The 19949-nt window shown below is 37.5% G+C and overlaps 1 protein-coding gene across 7 annotated transcripts in view; it reads left to right on the forward strand.

The window, feature by feature from the left end:
• The first annotated feature begins 3764 nt into the window (after nt 1-3764).
• The window catches only part of KIF13A (kinesin family member 13A), a 77552-nt gene continuing 61367 nt past the window's right edge, over nt 3765-19949 (forward strand). For all 7 annotated transcript variants that reach the window (XM_058174829.1, XM_058174830.1, XM_058174833.1 and 4 more), the window contains exons 1-4: nt 3765-4163; nt 4795-4888; nt 17477-17489; nt 19008-19068. In XM_058174829.1, the coding sequence (XP_058030812.1) occupies nt 4109-4163; nt 4795-4888; nt 17477-17489; nt 19008-19068 (223 nt within the window). In that variant the 5' untranslated portion in view covers nt 3765-4108. The remainder of the gene's footprint in view (nt 4164-4794; nt 4889-17476; nt 17490-19007; nt 19069-19949) is intronic.

A 19949-nucleotide genomic window follows, 5' to 3' on the forward strand; every position in this document is an offset into this window, starting at 1 on the left:
TTTCTTTATCTTATCTCCAAGGTTTTCCTCTCCTCCTTGTTGAAGTCAAAGAACCATAGTTGGTTCTCTTTCCCACTTTTTTTTTCTTCATTGGAAAATAACATTGAGACAGAATGTTAACTGGACCCTTGATTTTATATATTTATACTGCCTTAATCAATGCATCACATTTGCTCCATTCAGGTCATCAGAATTATGATAGCAAATCATATCCCTGGCAATATGTTGCAACAAAGAGGTGCTTCTATCTTAACTAAACCAGTCAGCTTAATGGCAAAACATGGTCCTATTATTTACACCAAAAGATATTTTTAAATTCCCTTTAACCTTTTTTCTAAAAGTTGGTCCACTAATTTTGATTACAGCCATTGTTTCTTTCTGCATTTCTTTACAACTCTATAAAATCCTTTGTAATATATACTCTAGTTAGAACTGCACACATTCTAATTCATGCATTCCAACTGTGGCCAGTCTAGAGATTGTATAAAGGCACTGTAGTACAAGGGCTTATTAATTTTTTGCATAGTTTTATGGAATTGGGTGCCTATCTATTATGTAAGAATTCATTATTTTTATACAAATCTACAATGATATACTAATGGGCTTTCCGTTAACAGAAAGGCATTTTAGTTTTAAACAAGACTTAAACATGTAGATTATCTTGAAATACAAAGTGCTATGATTTGTACCGTATATATGATTTCAGAAAGTATCTTTGAAAACTACCGTATATATTTAAGGAATCTGTCCTAAATTCTTAAGCTTTTTAGATCTTGGGCCTCTTTTGTCAGGAACCTCTGGTTTCAATTCAGAATCCATATTCATAACGGAGTGATGGGGATGTGTTTCTTGCATACCAGACATTCTTTTGTCATAATGATGAAGAGTGGATGATTTAGGGAGGGGCAAATAATGGAAGTCTTGTTTTCTCTATAGTTCACGCTAATTTGTGTTGAATATGTGAGAAACTGAAAATGGGTTGCTAAACGTTTTGTAGACCAAGCAGTTTATCTTCCAGCTCCAGAATAGAAATGAGAATTAAAAGTGAACAGTGTTAGAACAGCGACCACCCAATTAAGCCTTAATCATTATGCTTTGCAATAGAAGGAAATAGCATGGTGTCAGTCTCAGTATGCTAATTTCTCACCCACCCTTACTTCTTTGACTGCCTATCATAAAGCATACCACCATAGGGACATGCAGGGAATTGATATAGTATTGATTAAATAACGTAACTTTTTCTTTTGTTTGAGAGAATCATGTATGCCTTTGTTTAATAAACCACAAAGCCTAAACCAAGTTTCTTCCTCACCAAAATGCATGGCTTCAAGGGACAAATAGCACCCATGTGTTTTAATGACTGTGTCAATTTTTTTTTAAAAAGAACTAGTCTACTGAAAAAGCTCTTGTGGTTTTTTTTTTTCATCAAGAAGCAAGCTATAATTGGGGAAGTCAGTTTGGTATAGTGGTTAAGGCACCAGGCTAGAAATCAGGAGGCTGCGAGTTCTAATCCTGCCTGAGGCCTAAAGCACGCTGGGTGATCTTGCACCAGTCACTCCCAGAGCGAGGAAAGAGGCAAAACTACTTCTGAAACCTTCCTAAGAAACCCGGAGGACTCGTCCAGGCATTTGCCAAGGAGTCAAACTGACTCGAAGATTCACACACACTCATAAGCTATAGTCAGATAATACATAGCCACCAACAAATCAAAACACAGTGTATAGTGGGCGGACCTAGTCATTGGCTTAGTTCCCATACTGTGCTACGACATGTCACATTGATGGCGAGGATCAAAACAGAATTTGAGGCACTCTGGAGTTTTATTAGTCATGGATCAAAAAAGAAAAAGATTTTTCCTAAAATGTTTAGGGGAAAACCCAGCATAATTACTGTAAGGCTTAGGGTTCAGAAGGGGTGGAATTTACACTCTATAACACAGCAACCTTTCAGCTGCATGCATGTATTTAGGAAGGGAACAAATCCACATTCTTCTCCTAGTACGTCAGAATTGAGGGCTAAATCGGAGGTGTAGTCCTTGATTGATGACAATTGAGCCCAAATTTTCTGTTGCTATGCAAGATAGGTAAGCCAATTTTGCCCCATTTTATGACCTTTCTTTCCATAGTTGTTAAGTGAATCACTGCAGTCGTTAAGCCGGTAACACGGTTGTGAAGTGAACCTGCTTTCCCGTGACTTTGCTTGTCAGAAGGTCACAAAAGGTGATCTTGATGACTACTTCAACTATCATGAGTCAGTTGCGAAGCGTCTGAATTTTGGTCCCATGGGGATGCCACAATGGTCATAAGTGTGAAAAATGGTCATAAGTCATTTTTTTCAGTGCTGTTGTAACTTCGAACAGTAGGCAAACAACAGGAGTTCCTGTATGTATTCATTCGTCAATAGAAGGTCAATAGAAAGCCCATCCTGTCCCTGAGGACATTCTCCCCTCCTTTAAGCAATTTTACCAGCAAGGAGAAAAGGCTTGACAGTAATTAAGATGCAAACATTCCTTGTAGGATGAATAAATACAAATAAAATAAATCCACCCCTTTCAGGCCTGATGGGGGAAGTTGATCACAAGAATCAGAAGACGCAGAAGGAGGAAGGAGGCTGACAAGTGAAGGAAGAGGTGAGAGAAGAAAACAGAAAAGGGGACAAGTTATTACGGCCCCTTTGTTGCAAACAGGACTGCAGGTGGTTCTGTGATCTCCAAAATTCAGACTAGTGCCGCACCCCAATTTCTTAAGTGAATTATTCAATCCCGACAAGTCGTAGTTGAAAAGAAACAAAGAGTGCAGCCTGGAGCAGATGGGACCCGTGTCCCTTTTGAATGACAGGTAGTCCTCAACTTACAACCATTCATTTAGTGACAGTTCCAAGTTACAACAGCACTGAAAAAAGTGACTTAAGACCCCTTTTCACACTCAGAGCATCCCCATGGTCACATGATCAAAATTCAGATTCTCAGCAACTGACTCACATTTAAGACGGTTGTAGTGTCATGAGGTCATGCGATCTCCTTTTGCAACCTTCTGACCAGCAAAGTCAATGGAGAAACCATAATTCACCTAACAACTGTACTAACTTAACAACTGCAGTGATTCAGTTAACAAATGTTAACTTTTAACATTTAAAAGTCGTAAAATGGGGCAAAACTCACTTAACAAATATCTCACTTAACATAGGTTTTAGGCTCAATGGTGGTCATAAGTTGAGGACTACCCGTATTTCACTTTCCACGCTTGTCCTCCGCACCGGCACTCGCTCCCTCGCTATTTCACGCCCGTCCACGTCCCCGTCTTTCACCGTCCCCCAAGGACAACCCGCAGCCTTAAACTTGCTGCTCCGTCGGGCGGCTCACGCTGTACCGTCGCCGCCCGTCCCTCTTTTCACGCTTGACCCTTCCAGAAGGAGAGAGGAGGGAGCACGACACCTCGGCTCCCCCCCCCCGCCCCCGCGACTTAGAGACGCGCTCGGCTGCGCTTGCGCCAGCCGCCCTCCCGGCTGGCGGCCTGGGGAAAGTTCGCGCATGACTTTTAGCCGCCCTTTTGGGCAGTTGGCTGTGCCGCGGAGTCTTTCCCGACCCCTCCCCACCCGTCGCTTCGCTTCTAAGGGGCGAAGTCGCTCGGGTATTTCCGACAGCGGCCCTCGCTGCCCCTCCCCCTCCCCCGGAATCTCCACAGAGGAGAAGGGACTGAGGCAGGAGCTGCCGCCGCCGCCGCCGCCGCGGAAGCTGGAAGATGGCGGTGGCGGGGAGAGGAGGAGGAGGCGGCGGCAGCAGCGGAGCTTGTCGCGCGGGCGAGGCTGAAGCGAGGCGGCCGCCTCGGCGTCTCTGAGAAACTCTCCTCCCGCGGCGGCGGCGGCGGCGGCGGCGGCTGCTCTGCTCCTCTTCGAGCTTCGCGCGGCTCCCCGCACCCACCCGTGACTTTCCCTCCCGGGCCGGGATGAGCCTCGTCGCCGCCGCGCTCGTCGCGCTGCCCGGGCGGCTGCGGGAGAGTCTTTGCGAGCGGCTGCCGCGGCTCTGAAACGTCGCGCGGCGAAGGGAAGGAGGCTCCCAAGACCTGCGTTTGCTTCTGCGGGGAGGATTCACCCTCGCTTGCCGGGAAAGATGTCGGATACCAAGGTGAAAGTGGCCGTCAGAGTCCGGCCCATGAACAGGCGAGGTAATAAATCCGATGGAAGAATAAAGATCGTGCTCATTTGTCCCTGAAACGATCCCTTGTCTTCCTCCTCCTCCTCCTCCTCCTCCTCCTCTTTTTTCCTGGCCAGGCTCTTTGCAGAATGCACTTGTTTGCAAAAGGGTTATATGGAGGAGGGGTGGTGTTGGGGAAAGCAAAAAGTTGCAGCTTTTCGGGAAAAGGGGGTGTTCGTTGTCCCACCATTTCAGCAAACTCTTTGCAACGGAGGGAAGGTCGTGGGAACCGGGGTGCGAACCTGTGGGAAAAAAGTGAGCTCTCGGATTGTGCTCTCGGTGGGCGAGAGAGCCCGGAGCAGAAATGTATAGCAGAAATTCTCGGGTGTCTTGCTGGGCTTCATCCCGCCGCGCTCCTTTCAGTATTTTGGAGAACAACGCCCATCTCGTTTCCTATGCTTTTCTAGTCGTAAATGGGGGTGGTGTTTCGTTTTGGTTTTTTTGCTAGGCATGGGAAAGAATCGGGAAAAATCCCCAGCTGGCTAGTGACAATAGTGTATCAATCAATCAAATCAGTCAATCAATCAGAAGAGAGCTGGAAGGGAAATATGCCTTGGGAAGGGGGAGACAAAAGTTCTGAAGTGCCCTGTGTTAAATTCTAGAGTTGGAGTTGAATACCAAGTGTATTGTGGAAATGGAAGGGAATCAGACTGTCTTGCATCCTCCGCCTTCAAACAACAAGCAAGGAGAAAGCAGGTAAAGAACAAATCCAAACTTGTGTTCTGTAGCCCAGCATCTTTTGTTATCTGCACATCAGTTGCTTCCAAAATCTGCCTCTGTTCACACACACACAAAAAAAAAAAAAGGAAAGGAAAAAAGTCAGTTTTGGCCACGATCTCCTTCTGGCTCAGGCAGGTGCCAAATAGAAATAAGGTTACTTAACCTGAGGAGTATTGAGCTGCATGAACAAAAAGTTAAGTGCTGTCTTCTAAATGATTTGCATTACAGTAGTATGTTCATGGTCATTTGGGGTTGATCTGAAAGATAGTTAGAATTTCAGGCAAAAATGGATGCTCTTGGCGCTTAAATGCAAAGGTTTGTTAATATGTGCAGATGCCTCCTGGATTCCTTATTAATTGTGGTTTATTTCAGTTGTGAGAATATATTTGGCATTTATTTATAAATCCCTGAAAAGAGCAATTAAAAATCATCCAAAATACTAAAATAATTTTAAAAATAGATTGGATTTCCCCCCATTCATTTGATATTTATAAGGAGAATTTATGCAGCAAAGATGCAGAAGGAAAATTTACATTTTCTATGTTTTGAGAGTGATCTCCTGCCTATAATATGAATCTGTGCCTCTGTATGTTTTTATTCAGTGCACCTGAGTTATAGCTTTCTTATAAAAAGGGAACCTATATTATTTGAGCCTACCTTTCAATGAAAGTTATGTGTCTTAATTATGGAAATGAAAAATAAGTGACTATTGGATGTGTAAGGGATACTTCTGTATAATTTTAGAACTTCTTGTGTTACTCATATATTCCAGTATTTCATATTATATCAAGACACAGTTCCAGGGAATTAAAGGAAATATTAGGGCTGTGAGAAATTTGGATTCAGAGATTTGATTTGAAGGCTATTAATTTGACTCTCCTAGTTGAATTAGCTTTCTAAATCAAATCAGGCCAAATGGATGGCTTTACATTTATCTAAATTATTAATTAATTAATTAATAATTTATTAATTAATTAAGCCTCAGGATATGCCCAGAAATATTTTTTTAATTCAAATGGAAATTCAAAGCAAATTCACCCAATTAAGCTCAAATAACTGAATTGGATTGATTTTCTGAATGACTTTGATTCACCAAGTCAAATGTATTTTCTAAATCAGATTCATTTGAATTAAATCAAGTTATCTTTTTGAGCAATTGAGATTCTGTCCTCTATATCAATGCAATACCAATTTTATAGTTAGTATAGCTTGCTATGACTGATTTACAACATTATACCAGGCATGTAAGTCACTTTAATGTAGAGTGTGACATTGACATCTGAATGTATTAAACAATATGGCTCCATATGGATAGTTTGCTTCAATGAAAGATAAAAGAAAGCTCATTCTAGAATTTGTTTCATAAAGAAATGTGGCTCCTTCATTTTTCAGAATAAACTGAAGTGGCCATATTGCTTTGCTCTCTTCCGCAGTATCCTGCAATTCCTCTGGCACTCTTATTTGGAAAAAGTCTTCCAAGTCAGCTAGTAAAAGAATTAGAAGTTTCTGCACAAGTACAGTATCTTACTGAAACTGTACTAACTTTTGCAAGCGCTGGAGGAAATTGCAAAGGGATGTGTAATGCTTGTTTGTACAAATGTTAGTTGCTACATGTCACTAGTTATGTCTGCAAATAACTCGCCAGGTAGCTTATATTGTGCTGAAAACATATTCAGGTAGCAGGAAAGCATATTCTTTGGCTTATGATTGTTAATTTAACAAAGGTTCAAAGTTATGACAGCCTTATTGTCAGGTGCAAGAAACCAGAATCACTAGTGAATACACCCAGGTAGATTTTTTGTTGATCACTTATAGGAATCTTGTCAGATTGACTGCATTCCCTTGGGAATGGTCAGAGAAGGCTTCAGGGATTCTGAGATAGGTCAAGTCTGTGGAGATTTCCGCAGTGCAAGGATTCTAAGCTTGGCCCCCTTCTTAACACATCCCTCCAGTGTAGCTGGAGTTTCCCCACACTAATGTTTTGCTCTCAGACATTTTTTCTCCCAAACTGATTCCATGCTGGAATGTCTCTTTATTCCCCCTAAAGGGACTCCCTCTCCTACAGTCAGTGATTCCACCATACTTATAATCTGTACTCCACTTACAACCATTGTATCTCTCTACAGTCATGTGGTCATAATTCAGGCAGTTGCCGTCCTATGGTCATGTAATCATGGTTTGCAGCTTTTTTTGCCCATTTCTGGTAAAAAATGCCTTTTGGGGAAGTTGGATTGACTAAATAACTGTGTTATTTGCTTAACAACCCCAAAACCTTTGGTAAAAATGGGCCTGACTCAACCTGTGACCACAACAACTTAAAATGAAAATTCTGGTCCCAATTCTGGTCTCAAGGTGAGGACCACCTATACAGTATAGTGCACTCTAATAATTGAAATAAAGAGCCACAATAAAACTATTGTGAAACAATGCAACAGGCGAATTAAATACTTGCTTTATAGCTTTTTCAGAAGATAGAGCAAGATAGGACTCTTCCAGGAAGTAAGTGCAGAGTCTGCTGTCCACCGATGAGAAATATCTATCTCCTCCTGCCCATTGATAGAACTTCAAATGGAAGTAAGCTATGAACTAGACTTTTCCAATATATCACAACAATATTAGGTCTGGCTGCATTTTGTACCAGCCACAGTTTCCAAATATTTCTGAAAGCAGACCTGTATTTGGTAATAATATACCTGCTTTAGTAACAGCTCCAAGTGTAGTATCACCAAAAGCTGAGTGGCAATTTTTTGAGCCACAGCGGCTATCAGCCCAGGAGTAATGATAGTTCCAGAAGTGCTCTCAAGTTTCTCATCTATCCACTGACTTAGTTGTAATTCTGAATTTGTTATCAATAGCCTAATGAAGCTATAGCCCAGTCTCATGTAAAATTAGATATATCCAAAGATAGTAAAAGTAAGAAGCTTCAATATGTCCAATTCTGCTAACAAGATATAGAATACTACTTATTCTTCATTTTGCTTAGTTGCATGGTCCATTTCTTTTGTATTTCACATGCTCTTTCAATAAAGCTTACAATGTACAATGTGAAAAGATGGGTTGTTTATCAGCTAGCTGACATTGATTTGGCTTCTGTGTCTAAGAGAAGACTAAACTAGAGTATTTCCACTCTGAGTTCACTATTAATCATTACACCATGCTGGCACTTACATAGAATCAAGTTGATAACAACCAGAAAAATCCTATTGTGACACAATTTATATCTTTAAGAATTGATAATAATTTATGTGTGCTTAAGTCGTAATTATTTTCTATAGTCTCCCATGCAGATTGAAATGATTACTATATTTCATGTAGGAATGTGCAAAATATTTTGAATTGAAACACCCAGTATCAAGTTCAAAGTGGATTATTCAGACCAATCTGAAAGTGTTTCAAGCTCAGAAGAGTTATTTCCAAGTTCAAAATAATTGCTTTAAGCTTGAAACAGGGCTTTTAAACATTTCTACAGTGATTGATGCAACGTATTTTGGACATGAAATATTTTTTTATTTTAACATGATGTGCATATCTCTAATTATAGTGAGTTAAATAATTTGTATTTTTTTTCATAGATTATATGTTATGCAGATATTTTTAAAACAAGATATATTTAGATAAATTTTTTATTTATAATTTTCAAAAACCACTTTTTCATTAGAAGCAATATATGCCATTTATAGTGGCTGATGTGGTTATTTATCATAGCTTTAAGCTTTAGACCAAGTTAATAGATAAAAGTTATAGTTGTGGTGAGTTAGTAGGTCATTGTAAAACCCTCAGTTTCATCTTATCTAAGTGGAGTGTCTGGTGAAATGAGACAGATACCAACTGTTTCCTTATCCAACATATTATCAGCCAGATAGAAGCTGCTATGCAGGCCCTCTTAATATCACCTGCCAGCAGCAGTGGATGGAATAACAGCTGACTGTTATCCTTTGCCTTTATTTATAGAAAACTAAAAAAAAAGTTATTCTGATTTCTCTTAAATTGCTGATCATTTCATTTCTTCAGTTCATTTCTTCAGTTTATAAAATATTAAAATATTGTTAAATATAAACATTTCTCTGTTAGCCATGTTGCATTTGTCTTAGATGTTGGGTGAGATACTAATTACCAGGTGTTATTCTAAAATCATGAATTATTAAAACCTAGGTCCTAAAATGGCATATCTGTGGCTATACTATTAAGATATTAAAATAGGGATCTTTTTTAGAAAAGCTTTCTTTTCTGGTTGTAGCCCTTATTTAGAAATATCACAGTAGAATTTTTTTTCAGCATCTGTGGTGGTAAATCTCAGTTTAAATAAATTACACCTTTTGATATTATCTTTTGGGTTTAATAGATCATTTTCTCCAGAAATTACATTTTGGGCTGTATTATGGAAATTTGATTCATTGAAAGAATGTTTGTTTTACAAATGTTGGAACTATGGTTTAATTATAAAAGAGCAAGCATCTCACTTTTAATACTGTTTTTCAATATTTATTTGCAGTTAAGGATGTGTTTAGTTAAGATACAATGAGATATAAAAGCAAAAATGATACATCAGTCAGGACAAAAAAATCTTACATAGTATAAAAATGATTCTTCTAAGGATATCCAGCCTACAGTGATGGAGGGTATTTGGCAATAGCAAAACACAAAACAAAACCTTACAGTAGTCCTTGACCTACAACCACAATTGAGCTCAAAATTTCTGTTGCTAAGTGAGACAGTTGTTACTTTCTTGCTACAGTTATTAAGTGAATCTCTGCAGTTGTTAAATTAGTAACACAGTTGTTAAGTGAAAGTGGCTTCTCCAATGACTTTGCTTGTCAGATGGTTGCAAAAGGTGATCACACATCCCTGGGATACTGCAACCGTCATAAACATGAACCAGTTTTGAACACATGACCATGGGGATGGTGCAACGGTCATAAGTGTAAAAAACGGTCATAAGTCACTTTTTTCAGTGCTGTTGTAACTTTGAACAGTCACTAAATGAATGGTTGTAAGTCAAGGACTACCTGTAATTTGTAAACATTCAAAACAAAAAAATGAAGTGTTGTTCTTCCATTATCTCTTGACTCTACCTTGAATTGAAGGGAAACAAGTCCTAAATTTTTCTATTGAAAATATAAACGCATATGAATAACTGCATCTGTTACTTCAGACTTAAAGGTTCTAAATATGATGCTATTCTCAGATAGAGATTTTGGGGATCTCCGAGAGAGGATTCAGAAAAGTATTCAATCAATCCAAACGAAAAACTTTTGTTGGATTCTTGGACATCTTGCTGTATATAAACATCTTGCTGTAGTATAATCCTCTTTTTGACCAGAAATTTTAAATTAATATTTCATATATGTCTTTTCCTTTTTCTTTAAAACCACTCTGGCACATTCTATCTCTAAATAAATTAAAAACTGGATTGAAAAACCAGTGATAGAAATCCACGATAGAGAATGAAACATATATTTTTGAAATACAGAACACTGCAGCTGCCACCCGCTGGCTGCCTACTAACTGAATTGTGGTCACATGACTTCAGGGATTTTGCAGTGGCCATGTCTTCGAGTACTGGTCACAGATTTCCATTTTCAGTGCTATTTTAACGGTTGCTGAATTAGTGTCATTAAGTGAGAACTATCTTTATGTAGACTTAGAAATTTGACACTGTATATTTTTAAAGGAAATTCGACTTTCTGTTAGGAAACAGATATAAATTGGCATAATCTCACCATAAGTACCAGTATTTTTAACATGGGGTTTTCTTTTTTCTTCAAAATTCCATGATTTGTATCAGCAACGCTGAAAGCTTTTTACTTAGAAAATTTTAACCTCCATAAAATATTATTTCATTAATTCTTCAGAAAGATTAGGTCCATTATTGTTGTAAAATCAGGTGTAACTCAGTTAACTATTGCATTGCAAGTTCCAATCCCAATTGTGGTCATAATTAGGGGATTAATTGTATTCAACTTTTTCTTGAAAAGATCCAATGAAGAAAAGTCTACTTCTTTGGGTAATTTATGCTACTTTAGAAAGATAAATTAATTATCTTTTCTAAGTATTTTCTCTATCTCCTTATCCAAATTATTTATGAACTGTTAAAGGGTTCAGAATCTGACTGTGGGGCCGTGGTGGCTCAGGCTGTAAGAAGCCTGCTATTAAAACACAGCAGCCTGCAATTACTGCAGGTTCAAGCCCCACCAGGCCCAAGGTTGACTCAGCCTTCCATCCTTTATAAGGTAGGTAAAATGAGGACCCAGATTGTTGGGGGGGCAATAAGTTGACTTTGTAAATATACAAATAGAATGAGACTATTGCCTTACACATTGTAAGCCGCCCTGAGTCTTCGGAGAAGGGCGGGATATAAATGTAAATAAAAAACAAAAACAAAAAAAACCTGAGTTTTGTGGCACCCTATATTATCCATTCTTTCAGAAATAATCAATTACTATTTTCTGAATAATAAATTTAAGTCTGCTATGTATTATCTGTCTGAAATTGCAGAATTTCATGCAAATTAATATATAATTGATTTAAAATTGGTGCAAATCCAACTTAGAAAAACTTGTCATTCAGCAGCAAACAAAATATATTGTCTCCTTTTGGATAGTGAAGGTTTCACTTTCTGAATCATAATCTTTTACATGCAGTTGAATATAGATATATTAAGATATTTTAAGTCAGCCATTTCCTAAATTCTTAAAATAATGTAACATAATAAAAAGCACAACGGCAACAGCGAATGGCCTATTTAACGAAAAGAGACTTAGGTGCATGATTAAAATATCTTCCAGTATTATAACCTTGTTTCAGTATCCTCGTTTCAAGTGTACACCAACTAAATGTAGCCCATAAACTTTGGACCTGCTGAAACCTTGAACTTCCAAAAAAACATTATGTTCTCAATGAACATAAGATTGTGGCCCAGATGGACACATGCAGTAAACAATCACTCCCGTACTGACCTGATCAGTTAAAACCATGGGGTAGTAATGCTCATTACATAGTAAGCAAAATAGAATAGAATAAAATAGAATAGAATTTTTATTGGCCAAGTGTGATTGGACACACAAGGAATTTGTCTTGGTGCATATGCTCTCAGTGTACATAAAAGAAAAGATACCTTCATCAAGGTACAACACTTACAATACTTAATGATAGTCATAGGATACAAATTTAACACTTAATGGTACAACACTTAATGATAGTTCTAGCTACAAATAAGCAATCAGGAAACAATATCAGTATAAATCATAAGGATGCAAGCAACAAAGTTACAGTCATAAGTGGAAGGAGATAATGTTAGTGGAACTAGATCTGAACAACAAAATTAGGGTTGAAGGAAAATGGATGCTTCCAAAGTTATCACCCATAGATGGCAGTACTGATATGCCAGGAGCTCTGATGTGTTCTTTCACTTTAGTTGGTAAGAAGTTAGTGAGGGAAAGTTGCTATTTGTGAAATCGAAAACTGTAGTGAGTACTTGTCAGTTGCTTCAGGAATATGCCATGATTGAATTTTTTACTGCTAAAAGAGGCTCTCTTAATGATATTCATTGTTGAATGCAGGTTATTTATGGTGATGAGTACTCTGTTGACTTGAGTACTGTGTACTACTGGACTAAAAAATAAGTGAACTAGAAAGAACTGATATTTGTGATTAAGAATCAAGTGGAAGACCTATAATGACAGCTAAGTTTCATATGTAAAAAGATTGATATGGTTACAGACAGTTAGCAAAACAGTCAAAAGAAAATTTGTGTCAACCTTAGTATTTCACAGAAAAGTAATGGTTCCATTGTATATGTTCTTCAGTATCGGAAAGTATGTGCAACATAGGTTCTTCACATGCCTATGGTAGAGATGAAAGTTTCACAAGTTGAAATTTGCTCACAATTGTCATATTATCAGAATAAATATGAGGAATTTCTTACTATCATGATAGCTCCCCCCCACTCCCTAGGCTAATTGTTACAGTCAGGTCCAGAAATATTGGGACATCGACACAATTCTAACATCTTTGGCTCTATACACCACCAGTTGGAGTTGGAATGAAACAAACACAATGTGCTTTAACTGCAGACTGTCAGCTTTAATTTGAGGGTATGTACATCCAACTCAGGTGAACGGTGTAGGACCAACAGCAGTTTGCATATGTGCCTCCCACTTATTAAGGGACCAAAGATAATGGGACAGAATAATAATCATAAATCAAACTTTCCCTTCTTAATACTTGGTTGCAAATCATTTGCAGTCAATCACAGCCTGAAGTCTGGAACGCAGGGTTTCATTCCTGGTCATGCTCTGCCAGGCCTCTACTGCAACTTTCTTCAGTTCCTTTATTTATTTTATTTATTTATTTATTATTTAAATTTTTATACCGCCCTTCTCCGAGGACTCAGGGCGGTGTACAATACAAATAAAATACAAATACCAGAGCAGTTAAAACACAATATAGTTAAAAAATATGTATATTTGTTCTTGGGGCATTTTCCCTTCAATTTTGTCTTCAGCAAGTGAAATGCATGCTCAATGGGATTCAGGTCAGGTGATTGACTTGGCCATTGCATAACATTCCACTTCTGTCCCTTCAGAAACTCTTTGGTTGCTTTTGCAGTATGCTTTGGGTCATTGTCCATCTGCACTGTGAAGCGCCTTCCAATGAGTTCTGCAGCATTTGGCTGAATGTGAGCAGATAATATTGCCCGAAACACTTCAGAATTCATCCTGCTGCTTTTGTCAGCAGTCACATCATCAATACATACAAGAGAACCAGTTCCATTGGCAGCCATACATGCCCACGCCATGACACTACCACCACCATGCTTCACTGATGAGGTGGTATGCTTAGGATGATGAGCAGTTCCTTTCCTTCTCCATACTCTTTTCTTCCCATCACTCTGGTACAAATTGATCTTGGTCTCATCTGTCCATAGGATCTTGTTCCAGAACTGTGAAGGCTTTGTTAGATGTTGTTTGGCAAACTCTAATCTGGCCTTCCTGTTTTTGAGGCTCACCAATGGTTTACATCTTGTGGTGAACCCTCTGTATTCACTCTGATGAAGTCTTCTCTTGATTGTTGACTTTGACACATATATACCTACCTCCTGGAGAGTGTTCTTGATTTGGCCAACTATTGTGAAGAGTGTTTTCTTCACCAGGGAAAGAATTCTTCGGTCATCCACCACAGTTGTTTTCCGTGGTCTCCCGGGTCTTTTGGTGTTGCTGAGCTCACCGGTGCGTTCTTTTTTTTTGAGAATGTTCCAGACAGTTGTTTCGGCCACGCCTAATGTTCTTGCTATCTCTCTGATGGGTTTGTTTTGTTTCTTCAGCCTAATGATATCTTGCTTCACTGATAGTGACAGCTCTTTGGATCTCATCTTGAGAGTTGACAGCAACAGATTCCAAATGCAAATAGCAACTTAACATGAACTCTGGGCCTTTTATCTGCACATTGTAATTGGGGTAATGAGGGAATATCACACACCTGGCTATGGAACAGCTGAGAAGCCAATTGTCCCATTACCTTTGGTCCCTTAACAAGTGGGAGGCACATATGCAAACTGCTGTCAGTCCTACACCGTTCACCTGAGTTGGATGTACATACCCTCAAATTAAAGCTGACAGTCTGCAGTTAAAGCACATTGTGTTTGTTTCATTCCAACTCCATTGTGGTGGTGTATAGAGCCAAAGATGTTAGAATTGTGCCGATGTCCCAATATTTCTGGACCTGACTGTATGAGCCAGAAATGAAACATCTATTCATAAAATATTGTTGATAGAGAAAGAGAGAGAAATAGACCCCAGGTCTAATTGCATATGGGGAGGTACACTGGAAATTATTCACATTGATTTCCTTCAATCTGGCACCCCAGTCAACTCAAAGCTACATTTTAACACTCAAAACTTTGAAACAACAGTTTAGCATTCAGAAGCACAAAAAGGAAAATTTGCTAAAGCAGAACACTGTGCCTCACAAGTCACCCAAGAGGCAGTTGTGATGTTAATTTTTACTGCTAGAGTATGCAGTCTGGGTGCCTTGCAAATTCTACCTTTTTGCAAAATAGAGAAAATACCATTGTGGGTCTCTGACTCAAATGAAAGACTGGAAGGTTTGTCAAAATCTGGTTGAAAGGGCAAAGTGTGGAGTTCTTTCATGATAGCTGTAAGAAGTTTGTCCCTTGTTGGCAGAAGTGTGGAGCAAATGGTTGTGATCATGTGGAAAAGTAAATACAGGTACCAAAAGAGCTTCTTTCAAGAATTATTTTCCTGGTTCATTTATTACCCCAAATTAATACTAAAGATATGGAGAGGTGGAGCAGTACTTTTCATTCAACCCATCATATAGTATTTTCTTCTTCCTTTAAATCATGTCTGATTCTTGTTTAGATTGCCTGGACAAGTCCCTGCAGTTTTATTGACTGCATTTTTCAGAAGTGGTTTGCCATTGTCTCCTTCCTAGGACTGAAAGAAGATTGACTGGCCCATGATTACCCAGCTGCTTTGTGACCAAAGCAGCACTAGAACTCATGGTCTCCTGGTTTGTAGCCTGATGCCTTAACCCTTATACCAAATTGGGTCTCAGCAGTACTACAGTTACATGTAAAAGTTTAAGCACCTCTGGATTTCAGAAGGGCACAATCATCATGGAAAGCAACAGTATACATTCAGATTTACATTCACAGCTTGAATATAATTGCTGCTTTAGTAGGTTTCACAATTGCAGCTAATAATTGAAGGTACATAACATGGATCCACATGGTTTTTCCCAAGCAATGCAGTTCTCTAAATTAGCCATAGTTACGGAAAGTTCTTGCTGATCTTTCATTTCAGAAAGCTATCCCATAGTATAGAAGATAGCAAGAAAAAAAGCTGGCAAAAGCAGTAAGCAAAATAGTATGCTTGATATACACACATGTATACAGCTTACTTTTTTCCACTTTATAACCTAAAAATATTGGACTCTGACCAACTGGTTTTTATCAGTCTTGTCTTGGAATAATGTTACAATTTAAAATGCAATTTCAGGAGAGATCTGGCTCTTTTTAAGCAGTTCTGTATCATGGAAATTCATGTCCTAACATTTTGCACTTTAATCCATTAGTCATACCATAACCAATTGTTATGAATTGGTTTATGAATATCATTGTTTCTGTCCACCCTAAGGTTAAAAGATGATTTGCTGGACAAGGCTACAAAGAGGTTTCATTCCTCTGAAACATAAATTCTCTCTGGTTCAGCTAGCAATGTCCAAAGTACACTTCCAACTAGAAGAAACTGATGCAACTTCTACATATCTCTGCAAATCTGAATGTATACTTACTGATTATGTGTAAATTGTTTATGATCTTAAATAAGAAAATAATGAATATGAAATTGCAAAGGTTTGAATGCACTTTCAGACAGTATAACACCTCTCTTGGCAGAAATACAGTAAATGTTTCTACTCAGCTGAGTCTTTCAGGTCTTTTTGTTGGATCCCCCCCCCCATTTTAGTTTCAGAAATTGTCTTGTCTCCTTGGGTATACCACATGTTGAGATCGCACAGATTTTCAATAATAATCAAAAAATTCCAAAATCTTTACTCTTCTTTCGTGTAAATACTTCATGTAGATGTAGAGGCATCTCTCACCTAATTGACTTCTGAAATATCTAATATCTTTTCAGCTTCAGTTTCTTCACTGAGTATGGAATATCATCTTCTAGAATAGGTTGATATTCATTTTAAAGATTCTTTTATTTATCTGTGAAAAAATTTGGCCAAGAGTTTTCTGCCAGTTTTCAGTTGAATTTACTATGTTTTTTCAGACTAATTATTTAACTGTAAGTACCCATTATCATATCATTTTTTATAATACACAGTTTCCTTCCGTGGAAAAGCTATCACATTAAATGCCATGTGACAAATCCTTCTTGTTGCATGTGACTCATCAATCCACACACAGTACATACAATATGTACAACTCATTATTAATCTTTCTTCAGAAGGAACAATGAGGAAAAAATGGTTGATCAAACATTTTCTCCATCTGTTAAGCAATCATTAAAATATAGACTACAGCAGAAGTCATGTTATTGTTCAAAACCTGCTGCTGAGCTTTAATCAGAGGTTCCAGATAGAATAGCGTATTAATGGGATCTGAAACACATACAAGTAGTCCTTGACTTACAACTGGTCATTTAACTGTTCAAAATTACAGTGGGTCTGTGAATGAAACAGTAGCAACCAGTGATCTTTGCAGCATCTCTCTCTCCCCCACCCGCCTCCCCCCCTCTCTCATGTGTTCATTAGTGACCATTTTGTTTCTTATTTAAGAAAGGAATTGTAGTCACCAAATGAGGAGAGGATGTAATGTGACTAGGGTGCTAAGCAGTTATTTTTTATCTAAATCTTGTTGGTGTTACATTTTTCCACTATCAAAACCACATTTTTCCACTATCAATAAATGTTAAATTCAACTATCTTTCACACTAGAAAAAAGTATATTAAAGTGATTTAATAATTACAAACACTAATCAGATTTCAATTCTTTTTAATGCTTACTCATCTTCCACTTGAATTTTCACACCACAGAAAATTACCAAAGGTAAGCAACTTATTTCTATTCTCTGATTTCGTAATTCCAAATCAAGATCATTTGCTTACAGTGATACATAATACAGGCCTTAGTTTTAAGCACTAATAATGCCATTTTGCTCTCAGAGCAATACTTTTGTAATCTAATGTGATTTAGTTCAACTTCCTATATTTTGTTAATTTGTTAAATAGGTACAGAGAAAGAGCTTCAAGTTATATATAGAAGCCTGTGCTTGTCAATGAACAAATTTTCAAATAATAGTAGATATTATGATGATTTTTGAGGTGAATGTTCAACCATGTCTCCTTTTGTCCAATGTATGTACTGGATTATATATTACTGAAGGTCAGTTCAGATGGAATAGCCTCTAGATGTATGTCTATATTTGCTGCAGTGTTCTATGGTATATTTAAATGATTGTATGAATAACCTTGATAATGCTTTCTTTTCACTTTTGTTTAAGAGATAAAAAATGGGAAAATACAGTAAACATTTATTCATGTGAATTGTGTTTTCTAATAAGCAGAAACATATATATCCTCTACTTGGATTTAGTTTTCATCTATAAAATAGAAGTGAGAGGCACTTAAATTGGAAGAGCAGACTAGAGAACACGAATATTAATTTTCAGTTCAAGTAATGCCAAACCTCTGAAACTAATACTGAAAAATATTTTAAATACATATACAGTGATATGAAAGAGTTTAGGTACCTCTAGTCAAATCCCACATTTTAGCTAATTTTAAAATGAACAAAATCTGAGATAATCTTATACAATACAAATTTTAATATTATTTATGTCTGTAAACCTTAATAATACTTTTGGAATGCATCTCAGAGGCCACAGATGTGAATATTTTGGAGCTTTATAGGAAGATCCCAGGCACAGCTGGGATATACCAGGAATACTAAGAATCTTTTAAGCTAGAAGATTTCTGCAATTAAGAGTGGGAAAAATAGCAAAATCAGGCATAGAAAGTTTTTTAGGAAAAATTTGGATGCTGTTATTTCTACAAAAAGAGATGTGGTGTAAGATACAAATTTAAAGGAGCTTAAACTTTGTCGTATCCAATTTTCTTTCCTTGAATCTGCACACAATTGCACATGAAAAGTAAATATATATTCCAAATTGCTGAAATATGTTCTGTTTAACTTTATGTCATGAAGATCTTACATTCCATTCACTTATGAATTCATTGAAATACATAGTTTTGATTAGGAGCTGGGTGTCTAAACTTTCACATACAGCTGTATTCATATTAACCTCTAAGTATGAAGAACTTTATCACTACTACCCTATACACTGTAGCTATTTAATGAAAAGTATAGGACTAATATGAAATCTTCACTAGGAATAAAGGTCAAACATATTAGATTGGATTTTTAGTGTCTTATTTTTTATAAGAAATTAGTTGAAATAATCAAAGGGAAACTAAGAACTAAGTATGTAAGCTTAATTAACTTTTTAAAATATGGTTTGAGGTTCATATAAGTGTAAGTAGTGATCTAAAGTATATTTACCGACAGGTATTTGCCTTTGATTACTGTTTCTGGTCTATGGATGAATCAAACACTGCCAAATATGCAGGTATGATTTTTCATTACCACTATCTTTAGCTGATTCAAAAATTTCTTCTCCGTTCCTGTGTAACATAAAACATTGGTTTCTTGCTTTCTCAATTGTTATGGTATTTGGGCTGTACAGGTAATTCTCATTTAATGACCATGTGTTTTGCAGCTGTTCAAAATTGTAGTGGCGCTAAATGAGTGATAAAACTGTTTCTTGAAGTTTCATTCATTACAATGCTGCCACAATCATATAAGTGCGATTTGGGAGCTTGGCAACCAGCTTACACTTACAATGGTTGCAGCATCCTGTGGTTATGTGATTGCCATTTGTGACCTTCCCTGCTGGCAAAGCAAAGTCATTAGGGAAGGTTGCAAGACGATCTGTTAAATCCTGTCAGCCTTCCAATCATTGGCCACATATCCTCAGCCAAGGATCAATCCTGCCATTTAAAGCCTCAATTGCAACAACTCATGTGCTAGCTTTGCATTAACTAAATTTTGGATTCCATTAAATGAACTGGTATCAATTTACAATTCATGCTAAATTGTATTGTGCATTATTTGTACTCCTCCTAATCATGACCTATTTGTATTAGTGTCTTCCATATATTGCTAGGCTAGCCAAATTTCCCTCTGCCATCTTTAGCCTTCTTTATTAATCAGGGACAGTGTGGGTTCTATCCTTTTCTTTCCACCAGGCAATGGGTATATATCAACTTCAGCCAATAGAGCAGCAAGAGACTATGATTCTCTGACATCAGTAAAAACAAAAAATAAATTAAATTATGGCTTAGCAGAATCTAAGTTTCTTAGGTGAAATAGGCAGCATAGAAATACAGAGAATTCTTGACTTTTTTTGACAGGTTAGTCTTTGACGTACGACCACAATTGAGCCCAAAA

Source organism: Ahaetulla prasina, chromosome 3, assembly GCF_028640845.1.
Source record: "Ahaetulla prasina isolate Xishuangbanna chromosome 3, ASM2864084v1, whole genome shotgun sequence".
Lineage (NCBI taxonomy): Eukaryota > Metazoa > Chordata > Lepidosauria > Squamata > Colubridae > Ahaetulla > Ahaetulla prasina.